Raw genomic sequence first — 14338 nt, 5'->3', positions numbered from 1 at the left:
TCAATTTAATATGCGACGGTGTTGACCGGACTTTGAATCGCGTCCAACGTAATGGCGTGACGCCATTGAACGAGTCTCCAGGTGAGACGACTCATAAGTAAAGACCCATAAGTGAGCTTACTTTGACTCGATAGACACGAGGCGGAATTGGAATAGTGGACTGAAGTTTTCGAAAATAAAGATTTTCAAAAGATTCGTTGGTCGCCTTATGGACGGCTTCCGAAGAGTAGGGATCTTCCAAAGTCGGTTAGTTGAAAAGTTATCTTAAGTTTGTTTTCAAAAGACGGTTGAAGTTCGAGTTGAGGCGGTTCTGGAAACAATGTGTTGTTTCCAAAGATGGTTTTTGAAATTCAAAATTGTATGTTTTGAAAATCGAGTTTTGAAAGGTTTTAAAAGGTCTCGGGGACGGTGTATGGTCCTCGGGATTTGAAAAAGTCTCGAAAAAGGGGTGTGTGCCATTTTCAGGTTTTGAAAGAGCCATTGTGTCGGCGCGAGACGGGTTAAAATCTATGTCTTGACGAGGCGATTATAACGGCGTAAAAAGGTGTTTTTGAAATGGTTGTAGAGAACCAGGTTTGAAAATCGTCATTACGACGGCCTAGAAAGGCGTGCTTTTTGAAATGGTTGTAGAAAACCGGGTTTGAAAATCGTCATTACGACGGCCTAGAAAGGCGTGCTTTTTGAAATGGTTGTAGAAAACCGGGTTTGAAAATTGTCATTACGACAGCCTAAAAAGGCGTGCTTTTGAAATGCGATGGTCGGCGAAAAACCGAGGTTTGAAACGACCATTATAATGGCGCAAAAGGTCTTTTTAAAAGTTTGAAATGACACGGAAGTACTTATGATCACATAACACATAAGCACTCGCAGTTTCATTATATTATGCATAATGCTGACACGGGTTTTGGCTTAAAAGGGTTGGTTACACACCAAGCGATCAAACCCCGATTTTCGAGAGGGATACCAATCCAAACAAAATGTGCAAGGAGGGTGCCCTAGCCTCGTGCTCGAAGGAAATGAAAGCCCTTTGACGAAACATAAATGTGTAACGTCAACGGTATGCTTGACTCAATCGGGATGAGAAACGCGGGGATGAGAAAACTCACGCCGACGGGACGAGCCAATTGGTCGAAAAGGGTTAGGTTGTGGGCCCGGACAAGGAACCCGACTTATGACCGTAATATCAATTAATGCATTTCAACCAAGACCTCGTTCGAGTCTCACCATCTAGGGATCACAAAGACACAAGTGTCCTAGTTCTCCCCAGCGGAGTCGCCAATCTCTGGACTTGGCCACCTGCGATACCCAGCCGATCTGTGGGACGCGCAGCGGTCTCTTGAAAGCCATGCTCGGCGGCCTAAAAAGATGTTTTTGACCGGATCGTTTTAGATCGGTCGGTTTCGTCTCGGCAAGGGTCTCGAAACGATGCAAGAGATGTTCGTAGTCGCCACCAAGCATTTGTGGGATGCTTGTAACCCGTTCGAATCCACTTTATACCTAGGTCAACCAAGGCAAAAAGCAGTGTTTGACATAGGTACTAAAGATAAGGAGTCGTCCCTCTTTAGCATCATATCTCTAGAATGACTCTCGTTCACCCTGGATAAGGTCGTCCACTATCCAAAGTTTCTGAGTAAGAGGTGAAGGTACGTATTGGGAAGCCCTTTAATCGAACACCCAATCCCGCCCGCGGTAGCGACCTCTACTGCTCGATCTTGGTTGGTTAAATGCAAAAGTTGATAAAACGGGTAAATGCATGAATGCGCATCCACAAGTTTGAACCTAACATATGAGTTTTCTAGGTCGGTTGTTTATCCAAATATCAAGTAATTGATGTCAAGTTGGATTTAATGTTGACTTGCATGCAAGACGGAAATTAAACATCCATTTACCGAGTTAGGTTTATGGTGCATAACGTGATCCATTTGTCTTAGTAAGGCGTTTTGCAAATATGATGTAAAAGGGGCAGATTTGTCATCTGATCCATCCTGTATTCGGGTTAACCGAAGTCGGGATCGTCCTAGACAAGTGCTGGAAAGGAAACAGGGTCTACATCAGGTAGCCTATTGAGGCGCGAGCCGTCAGGCGATGCAAACAGGCCTGTCCTGGTTTGAAAATTGAAAAATGGTTGGCCTGTTTAGGCGCGAGTCAGCAGACCGTCCAAGGGATGTCTTCTGACTGTTAAAATGTTTGTAAAATGGTTTGAAAAGAGGGTGTTTGAACCCGTCTTGGTTTGAAAAGGTCGTTTAGACCGCTTTTGTGTCAATATGAGGAACGAGACTTGAATAATCATCATTGTATTGACAATATTCGATGTCGGGTTCGGTTTTGCAAGCTTGACATGAATAGTTTTGAAAATAATTATGAACTAATTGTTTTAAGTTCATTTGTTTGTAATTAGTCAATGTTTATCATCATACTCGGGTTAAAAACCGACATCGTATGTGGAACCAAGGATGATTTTGTATTTATGACTAATATGTTTGTTTTGAAATGTAAAGAAATGAAATAAAAGGTTTTAAAATACCTTTTAAAATGTGATTAACCAAATATTATCACTGAAACACGGATTAAACCATCATGGTATTAGGAACCAAGGGTGAAAATGTTTTATGGTTAAAAGTTTATCATGAAAATGATTTGAAATATTTGAAATGGTAAAAACCGATTGCAAATAAGAAATGAAATAAAGAGGAAAGATGATAGCAAACACTGTTGGATTAAGGCCTAAGAGGGCATTAAGGCGCGAGCCTCTCTGCTATACAAGCAGCCCCTGTCTCCGGCCAAAATTCGGTTTTGGCTCATCTAACCTATATTTAAATCATGTTATGCATATTTTAACATGTTATAGTCATAAAACAGATGAAAAACATGAAAGAAGAGGATTTTTACACCCTCATACTTACATGCTAGGCTTGAGACGAGAAATCGACGAAAGTGTATCAACTTGTTTGGTCGGAAAACTCGGTTAAAAACCGTTTTAGCAATGTAAAAGAGTGTTTTGTTTAATTTGATGATGGTATAGTTGGTCGGTCAAGTTATTTAATGCACGATGACGGTACCAAACAATGTGTATGGCTTGTATTTTCGATCGGTAGGTCGAAAATACGTGTCGGTTTATGACTTAAGAAGTCGAGTCGAGAATTTTAAGGGAGAAATGAGAGGGCGGACACTCGCGTACCTTCAAATGGTGGCATTTGAAGGGTATTTATAGAAAAATGGGTGGTTGTGTGCGTTTTGAGCGACGTGGGCGCATGGGCTACTCGAAGAGGCACGAGCCATTTTGCGGGTCTTCGATCTGTCTTGTCACTATCACGCAATTGAAATCATGATTTGTTCTATCCTATGTTTTGGATGACATGATTTGTACTTGACCATCAAGCATTCCGGGAATACTTAACATGGAAGGTTTGAGAGCATTGACGGTCAACTGTGTTCTTCAGCTTGTTCCCAACCCAAAGATATTTTTTGTCAAACGCGTTGCCTGATTTTGCTCATTTGGCCCTCGCCCTGTTAATTTGTACACTAGTTTCTTATTATGGCTTTCAAACTTCAATTTTTCACTTTTTCACGGTTGCCCTAGGAGATTTTCATTGCTTCTTGCACAACTGTCCGAGGTGAGATTTCACATGAGTGTGATTAGGCGGCTCGTGTTTTTCTCCTAATTCTTTCTCACCGGTCCAAGTGCTGGTTCCACATGCCTCTTTTTTAGAAAGGTTTTGAAGCACCATGGCGTATTGTTGTCTTGAGTTTGCAAGTTTCCTCCTTACATTTGGCTCTGTGACAAGATTATGTTTCTGGCGTGTTTTTTTTTTCCATAAGGAGTTTATGATTTAATGTTCATCATTTTGGCCGCTCTTCTACAAGAATTATGGAGGGCGAGTTTTGAAGTCAAATGTATTTGGTATCTTGTTTCTCTCTATGAGTGTATGCTTTAGTGTGCGTATACTCAAAGTTACTAGTCTGTATTTATGGAGCAATGTGTCATGTTACTGGAGGAATGAACAATATCCCGTCTAAAGCATGTGGAGCTAACATCACTTCTACCTCTTTCCGGTTGCTTCACCGTCTTTCTTCCTTAAATATTCTATGTTTTTCTTGATTGTTTACCTTTTCATGCTTAATCTTAACAACTAAATCATTGTCTTATGCTGGAAGAGCTCAATTAATAAAATTCCATTTTGTTTGGTCTTGAAAATTATTGGTGTGCTATCATTCTAATTCCTGCAGGGGTGATCAAGGTTATCAATAAACTTTGCAAGGAGTTTTATTGGAATATAGATTCTGGCAAAGTGAAAATGACCTTTAAAAGTTGAAAAAGTATGTGTGCGCCATGAATAGGAGGGTTTAATATGAAGGAACTCCTCTCCTGGAATAAAGCCATGCTTTATAGATGAATTTGGAAATTGGATTAAGAGTTGGGATTTAGGAGGAGCCACAACTCATTCATGCGTATAGCCTTAAGGGGGTCAATTACTTTTGGAGATTTAGTATAAGGATAAGTTTTCTGATAGTTTTCATGGTATCCTTAAAGTTGGGGATAGCCTCATTCGGGGTCAGTTCCTGCTGCGGTCATTCAGCTGAATGGCAGATTCCAGATTTCAAGAGCTTATGAATCGAGTATTTATGATGCTTATTCTGAACTGGACCATAACTTTACAAATCCCTGCTATTGTGCCTAGTCACACAGTTATAGCCCAACTATGGCAGCTCCAAGGTAAAATACTTTTATTTTTTACAACGATGTACTATTATATATTAAGAAAATATCAAAACTACAAAAGTAAACGAATACTACTACAACATTAAAAGGGTGTTATTAAAAGAGCTTAGACTAAGATTAACACAACTTCTTTATTTTTTTTTGAAACAAACATTCATACGCATTAATATTAAGAAGGTAAATCAAATGAGTCCAATAATACAAGTGGTGCAATAGTCTCAGGAATTATCTCAACCCAAAACCATGTTGAGTATGATAACGGTAATAGGTGGGCTATTCCATGTGCCACCGCATTCCCATTTCTACGAGTAAAATTAAATTTAATGCAACTAAATGAATTAGCAATATCCAGGACCGTTCTACTAATTCTACCAAAGTAATTTAAGGGAAAACTCTTCGCCCTCAGCATATTAATCAAAGTCATTGAATCAGACTCCAACTCAACATTCTGAAGACCCATTTGTCGAGCCGTACGCAATCCAAATTCAGCCGCTTTACCTTCAGCAATTTCCGGAGTCCACTTTTCATATACTTGAACAACACCCGCTCTTTCAACCTTATCGTCAAAGTCTTGAATAACCATGCCCATTCCGCTCCCCATCTCACCCATAACAGCGGCTTCAACATTAATTTTCCAAAATCCCCTTTGAGGCGGTTTCGACTTCACAATTTCTTCAATATGTACACTCTTATCACATTCTAATTGTGTTTTCTTCCATGCCTCCTAATAGGTCAACGCTTTGTCTGCAACACAACGTGCTATGTCTAAGACGTTAGTCCTACCATCCCCATAATATTGCTCATTCCTACCATTCCAACAAGCCCATAGAATGACCATCCTCTTCCCAACTTCATCCCCTTTCATTCTCATCATAACCCTTTCAACCCAATCCGCAACATTACCCACACACCGCTCCATTTCATGTTCATCGAATCCCGCACAATTCCAAATATTTTGAGCATATGAACAATGAAACAGCGCATGAACATCAGCTTCGATATGTCTAGAGCACCGCTGGCAAATAGAATCCGCGTCTTTAACCCGTAATTTAAAATTATAACCACAAGGGAGGACGCATCTACAAGCTCTCCAAATAAAGTTTTTAATTTTCGGGGGCAACTCAAGTAACTGCGACAAAAAGGAAGATCTCTCGCTAGTAGCAATACATCCTTGTTCCTTCTCCTTACAGCTCATAATAAATGTATACCCGGATTTAACGGAATGTTTACCATCTTTAGAGAAATTCCATATTAATTTATCGTTTTCATGGTCATCACAAAGCGGAATACGAAGAAAATTGCTAACCTCAAACTCATAAAGATATTGTCGTAGTAGTTTCTCATTCCACCTTCTTGGTGCCTCCAAAAACCAGTCCGCAACAAAGCTATTTTCCATACCCGTAATAGGAGAAATAATTCGTGAACCCGAATCAGAAACAGTCCATGCATCATGCCAGAATTTAATTGTTTTACCATCCCCTATAAGCCAACTACTACCTTTACGAAACACGGGAAGAGCTTCCATAAGACTGCGCCAAACAAAGGACACAACTTCTTTATGGGAACATTAGAAGGCCTAATGTGCGACGGCATACTTTTCCTTTTCCACGTTCTTAGAGTTGTCGAAGAGAAACTACGACACGACCTGTTTTGGCGACGATGACTAGCAAACGAAATGGAGAGACATCAGAGATGCAGTAGAATTGATTAGGGCATTCAGTTCCAGTAATATGATTTGCTTTCTGAGTATTTTCGGGAATACGAAACTTTTCTTCTTTTGGTGCCAATCGCAAACACAAAGCTATGATCTGCTTGGCCAACAAGGTCTGTTACCGAGGATTTATCATGCTCGGCAGATTCTTTCAGTAGCAAGATTAACCCCCAGGGGTTTTTCAGCATCTATAAAAGGCTGAGAATTAACTTCAACTTCAAGTTTTGGTTCTGAGACAATTATTGAAGATGCTTCCATATAAGGCGTTTTAGATGGTGTCTTCCCCTGCCTAGATCTTGTTCTACTTTTCTTACCCCTCATTTTCCCCTTAAAAAGAGTAGGTGGTGTAACAGATTCATGAATCGGAAGTTGACGAATACGAATTGTCATTGTAGCTAAGAGATTTTTTTGGTGAACTTGAATTTCTTTCCCCTCAAGTAGGTACCTATAAGAACTTGAATCAAGTCTTAAAACGGAGTGATCGCCTCTCTTCTTGTTGAATTGAAAATAATTCCAGTGAGGATTGTGATCAATTTTCATGCCACAACTACTAGAACAGTCTTCACTACTAACACAATTATTACTAGCACAATTGCTAGTACAACCCAGATCCATATTCTCTAAAGATGATGAAACGTCATTATTAGTGATGCGTGTCTAATATATGATGTTTTGCACCTCATTTCACACGCATTTCAGAGCTCAATTGAGTAGTTTATGCTACTCTTTCCCTTGTTTCGTGTATTTCTTCCTTTTCGTGTGATTTTGTAGGAATGTGAAGAATATGGCGGAAAATGGACCAAATCTGCCCCGGAGTGTTTAGCATAGGATTTGACATGAAGTATTGACTCGAGGAATGAGCTTGGTGCGCGTTTCAAGGCCTAAAGATAGCAAAAGCATGGGTGCGTACGAGTTTAACAAGCAAAGAAGCACTTCACGATTTTGCAGCCTGCTTCAGATGAAATTATCTCGCGTTCTAGAGCTGATAATCGAGTGATTCCAATTGGAGGTGAAAGTTTATCCTCTTAGCTTTCCAACGCCGTGTAGAACGCCTGATTTGACCAAGTAACGAAGAAATGGCAGCTGTTTTAAGATCGGTGCGCGTTGCAGGAATCGTCAGAATGCAATTCTGTACAGCACTCTTGGTCGATCGACTGGTCCAAGTGGTCGATCGACCACCCCACGAGCTGTTGCGCAAGTTAAAAGATCGAGAATTCCAAAGCCCATTGTAATTAGGGTTAGGAATAAGAGTTACGTAATATTTTCTATATAACGTAACCAGAGGCATCAGTTTATGATCATCGAATTTTAGGAATTAATTAGGGTTCTTCTTAAAAGAATGTTTTAGTTTAATTCTCCGTCAATAAAGTTTACTCTCCGTACTTGGTTTTGGTATTTCCTATTCAATCCTCCTTACGGTATTCTTCGGTTCCTTCTGTTCAGTTTATTGCTTTAATTCCTCCGTAGTTAGAATTGTTAGTTTAGATTTTCCAAAGCCATATTATTGTTTTATATTATTCATTTGCTTAGTTAATTTAAATATGAATTCGTTAGCTTTGTTTGACAATATTATTGCTGTTTTTATCATGAGTATGAGTAGCTAAATCAACCCCGCTAAGATGTAGAGGAGCTATAGCGTAGATGGCATAAATTATAGGCGATTTCGATTCACGGTATGGTCGATCGACCGGTACCCCTGGTCGATCGACTGGTTACGCGTCTGGTTTTGCTTTGTTTATTTCGTTAAGTGCTTTATCTTTCAATGAGACCGAGAGGAGACTTGATAGATGCTCAAACTTGACCATCCCGTAGATCGAAAGATAGGAATGGACAATACTTAACGAATTAAAATGACTAAATTGCTAAGATCGAGAGATAACGTGATTTAGTTTGCATTAGGAATCATTAATCAAGAACGAGAGTTAGTATTAATGAGAATTAGGGAATAATAGCATAGGCCGAGAGGTAGCTACTATTTAACATGGACCGAGAGGACTTGTTTTACCCATCCTACACGACTGTATTTCGGACTTACCTAGGATTATGTGCCATCGCAGCTATAATGAACCGACCGTCTTAACATTTCTTTTATCATTGTTTACCGTCCTTATTTACTTTTATTTGTTTATTTAGTTTATGTTTTTAGACTTAGCTATAACAAAACCCCCCTCACTGTTACCGTTAGACTGAAATAAAAGCAACTATAATCTCCCTACCTCCCTGCGGATCGACCCTGTTACCACTAGCTTCTGTTAGTTTTAATAGGTTTTATAAATCTTATTTTTGGTGCACACAACGACAGGCATCAAATTTTGGCGCCGTTGCCGGGGAGGCAGCGCTAGTTTAGTTGTTTTTTTATTTTAGTCTGTGTTTAGCCTCAAGGGAAGACTGAGTACCTTGAGGCAGTTCTTACCATTTCCTCTAGTGTTGTTTTGTTAGGTCCTACAGGTCCTATCTACAGTACTTTAGAAGGGTGCACCCATGTTTCATTCTCAGGAGAAGCAGGTGCCGTTTTGTGGGAGATGCGGCGGAGCGGGACACACATCTGAGGCATGCAGGCACCCTAAGCAGAAGATGTTTGCTTTTCATCAACTTCAGCTCGACAATTCGTATAATTACGCTCCTACTTCACCGCATCAACCATATGTGCCTCCTTATGAAGCCCCACCACCATCCACTCCGTCACAGCAAGAGTCAAATAATGAAGTTGCAGAGTTGATAAGTCTAGTGCAGCTACTTATGGTAGAGGTACAGAAGAGTAATGCGGAAAATGAGGTCTCAATCATGGAGCTGAAATCTCAAATTGCTACATTAGACAAGAATGCAGCTGAGATACCGAGTCAATTTCACTCTCTGAATCAGCGTATTGAGACCGTACATGCAATGACACTGAGGAGCGGGTCTGCTCTCGATGGACCCGAGAAAGCTGCTGAAAAAGGGAAGAAGAAAAAGGGCGAAAAAGACGATCGGAGAATCACGGTCGATCGACCACATCACCTGATCGATCGACCGATCCGCGAAATGACATAGCTTCTTCCGGATCTGTTGAAACCATCGATCGACCGACCAACATGGTTGATCGACTGAGGAAGCAGCTGATGACGAAACATTCCATCCTCCAATGCCAGACAACTTGAGGGACTTCTTGTTTCGGGGTACGACGGCTCCGAAAGTATCGAGGCAAGATCCAGATATTGATGGGTCCATTCCGATTCCAAAGTATGACTCTACGACGGTCAATGGTTCATTCCTGAGGCGGACTGAAGAAGGTTCGAGCTATAACAAGGATAAAGTGGTGGATTTTCAGCCTAAGTCCACCGATGCCGGTATGAGAGACCTAGAGGAGAGGGTTAAGTTACTTTTTCAAGCCCCATATCCAGAGAGGCTGGTACCAACGAAAGATGAGGTATACTTTGAAAAATTTTAAAATGTCATTCATGGTCTTAATGTGCAAGTACCTTTTCTTGAGTTGGTAAATCAAGTTCCCGCTTACATGAAATTCATGAAACAGCTTTTAAATAAGAAGCGGAAACTTGATAGGGTCGAGTCTATTAATTTAACCGAAGAATCTAGCTCTTATTTGACTCACACTGCTCCACACAAGTTAGCTGACTGCGGGTAGCTTTTCCGTTCCTTGCAATATTGGTACCTTCTCAATTGAGAAGGCATTATGTGACCTAGGAGCCAGCATTAGCATTATGCCTTTGAGTCTAGCTAGAAAATTGAAATTGACTAGGTTTGCGATTACTAGCATGACGGCAGATGGTGATCGTTCGCGGTCCAAATATAGGAGTCTTAGAAGACATTCCCGTGCAAATAGGAAAGTTTTTCTTCCCTGTTGACTTCGTTGTCTTGGATATACCCGAGGATGCTCATATTCCTATCATTTTGGGTAGACCCTTTCTCGCACACTCGCTGGTGCGATTATTGATGTTGGCTCGGGGACACCGACCTTTAAGGTGGGGAAGCAATCCATTAGTTTTGCCCAGACTTATAGGAAGAAAGATGCTATGTGTCCTGTGACTTGTAATGCGATTTCTACTCGTAAGTCTTATGTTGTAATTACGACACTCCTCCTTCATTACCTGTGCCTATTCCTGTTATGACACCTCCGCCCCAGATTGGGAGCAAATTGGAGGAAGATTCTTCTGTTTTGGCTGTTGCAGGAACCGGTTTGGGGAAGAAAGAACCGTTGACCGCTCCAGCTGTGAAGGAGCCCATTGTTCAGAGAGGCGGTTTGGGGTGTCTGAGCTATGCATCTGACGAGGAGCTAGAAGATGATGGCCATGCTTGGGAAGATGCTAGAGATGATCCGTTGAGTATTCCAAAGTGAGTAGAGTGGAGTCCAAATTTTCCGAGATGAGCACTGCGGAAGCTACTTCATGTAGACAGAAGCCTTGGTCGGAGATTTTCCGCAGTTTCCGTTGATTCGTTTCTTAGACCTTTTTAAGACAATTTATTGCTTTTAGACTATTTATCGTTTTTCGTGTGCGCGAAACTTCGCTTAGTTTGGTTTGCTTAGGATTTTTATAAACTTTAGACTGTTACTTTGGGTTTTGCGCAATTTTGGGCGCGTTATTATGTGTATTTGCAGGTTTATAGACCTTGTTAGCTCAATTTCTTGAGCTAATTCAAGAAATCGTAGGAAGTTACAAGAAGCTATTTCGATCGATCGATCGCCATCTTGGTCGATCGATCGAGCGCTCTGATCCAGGAGCTTGTTCCGTCATTTTGGTCGATCGACTGGGTAAGGTGGTCGATCGACCGCTGTCCGCTGCTGTACCTGTTTTCGGTCATTCCCCTGCTGTGTTTGATCGATTTGCGGAGTCGAGGGAGTCTTTCCTCCACTTTATTCTCCGATTAATTTCTGTTTTCTTCTGTTTTATCATTTTAGCACATAATTTTACCGTCCCAGATTTGCTTTCTCAGAATTACGCACGGTATTGTTTGTCTTTTCAGGTACTTATTGGTAGCACTGCTGGCTACTGAAACCTCCTAGCTCACGCTGGTTTGGGGAGGTTTCCTTTTGCTGCGCTTAAAGTCTTGTGAGTTTCCGAGTTACACTTCATATCTTGTTTAGTTATAATAACGCAAATTCCCGTTTCCCTTTTATTTCACTATATGATTTTGCACAATGGGGACATTGTGTAATTTGGTTTGGGGATGGGTTTTGCGTCGCATTTGCATTGTTTTATTGCATTTCAGTTGCACGTTTACATTTTTGGCTTGCATTGTTTATTTCATTTCCTATATATACAGAAAATCCAAAAAATTTGAAAAATTTCAAAAATTCAAAAAATTGCACGTTTATTTTAGCATATAGGTTGAGTCGGAACGGTAGTATTTCAATGATGACATTTAATTTGCATTTGTTTACCCCTAAGCCTTGCTAAATTGACATGTTATTAGTAGAATCATATGCATAGTCTACGAGTTTTCGTTAAAATATCTTGCTGAGCTTTAGACTTGACTTTGATTTTTGGCAAACTACATCATTTTCTGATGTTTAGAGCTTACAACTGGTGACATTCATGACCAGTTTATCTAGGATGTGAGTAGTTACTCCTTATGAGGCATGTTACATAAATTTGCATAAATATGAACTTAATCTGCTTAATACCTGTATGCATTCGGTTTGTGGTTTGTTGACACATGTGGTAGAGGTTCCCCTTTATTCATTTTACCCATGAGCCCCTCAAAGCCAAATTGCCTTCTTGTCCCATAAACTACATCCTATATTCAGCCTGCCTTTGTCAAGCTAGTATTATTAGTTTTGGGAATATGTTTATTTGCGGTTTGGTTATATGCTCATTTTGAGATGATGTTGGATGAAAGAATGAAGGAGGAGAAAGATAAAAAAAAAAAAAAAAAAAAAAAAAAAAAAAAAGGAAGAAAAATGATTCGAAAAGAAAGGAAAAAGAGTGTGATGTACTGTAGAGTATGGTCGATCGAGTGGCCTTATTGGTCGATCGACTGGAGTCCGAGAAAAGGAAAAAATCGCATAATTCAAAGTCCTTATCAAATGGCGGTTTTTGCTCCCATGTTATCATTTATATTCTTTGGGGAGTTAATTAATTATGGAGATTGAGAGATTTGTGCTTCTAAATAGCACCGGGTTTATTGTTGTTAATTTTGAGCAAGAAGTTGGATGTTGCCATATGGTTTTGTTTAGGTACTAGCTTGGCCGCCTATACTTCCACATTCCCATAAATGTTTTGCCTCTTCTTACCCATTACCTCACATATCCATATTTACCTCGGCGTGTGTCATGGTCATCTGTTTGGTTGGAATGCGTATGTACGGTTGTAGAGGTTATTTTCATATTAGATTGCAGGCATGTTCTTATAGGTCGTAGTTAGGTGAGAGTCACTACAAAATTACTTCTTTCTATCTTTTACATATACTCACCTGTGCTTTTGAGTGATTTGAGCGACCCGTGAGAGTCCAATTTGATAAGTCTCTATAGTATACGGTTCAGCAGTTTTTTACGACTCCATAATTCGTTTGCATGATTCACAATGCTAATTGATTGTTAGTTGTGCATTAAATTGGTTTAGGCTTTACTTGTTGCATTTCGCTCTGAGATTGAACTCGTTCCATTAGGTTCTAAGATCGAGTCTAGTTCTTGCTTGGGGACAAGCAAGGGTTTGGTTTGGGGAAGTTTGATGCGTGTCTAATATATGATGTTTTGCACCTCATTTCACACGCATTTCAGAGCTCAATTGAGTAGTTTATGCTACTATTTCCCTTGTTTCGTGTATTTGTTCCTTTTCGTGTGATTTTGTAGGAATGTGAAGAATATGGCGGAAAATGGACCAAATCTGCCCCGGAGTGTTTAGCATAGGATTTGACATGAAGTATTGACTCGAGGAATGAGCTTGGTGCGCGTTTCAAGGCCTAAAGATTGCAAAAGCATGGGTGCGTACGAGTTTAACAAGCAAAGAAGCACTTCACGATTTTGCAGCCTGCTTCAGATGGAAATATCTCGCGTTCTAGAGCTGATAATCGAGTGATTCCAATTGGAGGTGAAAGTTTATCCTCTTAGCTTTCCAACGCCGTGTAGAACGCCTGATTTGACCAAGTAACGAAGAAATGGCAGCTGTTTTAAGATCGGTGCGCGTTGCAGGAATCGTCAGAATGTAATTCTGTACAGCACTCTTGGTCGATCGACTGGTCCAAGTGGTCGATCGACCACCCCACGAGCTGTTGCGCAAGTTAAAAGATCGAGAATTCCAAAGCCCATTGTAATTAGGGTTAGGAATAAGAGTTACGTAATATTTTCTATATAACGTAACCAGAGGCATCAGTTTATGATCATCGAATTTTAGGAATTAATTAGGGTTCTTCTTAAAAGATTGTTTTAGTTTAATTCTCCGTCAATAAAGTTTACTCTCCGCACTTGGTTTTGGTATTTCCTATTCAATCCTCCTTACGGTATTCTTCGGTTCCTTCTGTTCAGTTTATTGCTTTAATTCCTCCGTAGTTAGAATTGTTAGTTTAGATTTCCCAAAGCCATATTATTGTTTTATGTTATTCATTTGCTTAGTTAATTTAAATATGAATTCGTTAGCTTTGTTTGACAACATTATTGCTGTTTTTATCATGAGTATGAGTAGCTAAATCAACCCCGCTAAGATGTAGGGGAGCTATAGCGTAGATGGCATAAATTATAGGCGATTTCGATTCACGGTATGGTCGATCGACCGGTACCCCTGGTCGATCGACTGGTTACGCGTCTGGTTTTGCTTTGTTTATTTCGTTAAGTGCTTTATCTTTCAATGAGACCGAGAGGAGACTTGATAGATGCTCAAACTTGACCATCCCGTAGATCGAAAGATAGGAATGGACAATACTTAACGAATTAAAATGACTAAATTGCTAAGATCGAGAGATAACGTGATTTAGTT

At 40.2% G+C, this 14338-nt stretch overlaps 1 protein-coding gene across 1 annotated transcript; it reads right to left on the bottom strand.

The window, feature by feature from the left end:
- Positions 1-4889: 4889 nt before the first annotated feature.
- On the bottom strand, positions 4890-5330 carry LOC141613589 (uncharacterized). Its single transcript, XM_074432332.1, has one exon. It carries the CDS (start codon positions 5328-5330, stop codon positions 4890-4892), a length of 441 nt encoding a protein of 146 aa, XP_074288433.1.
- Positions 5331-14338: the final 9008 nt, after the last annotated feature.

The sequence above is a fragment of the Silene latifolia genome, chromosome 11 (assembly GCF_048544455.1).
Source record: "Silene latifolia isolate original U9 population chromosome 11, ASM4854445v1, whole genome shotgun sequence".
NCBI lineage: Eukaryota > Viridiplantae > Streptophyta > Magnoliopsida > Caryophyllales > Caryophyllaceae > Silene > Silene latifolia.
Note: the sequence above shows the minus strand (reverse complement) of the source record. Positions and strands in the feature narration are given on the sequence as shown.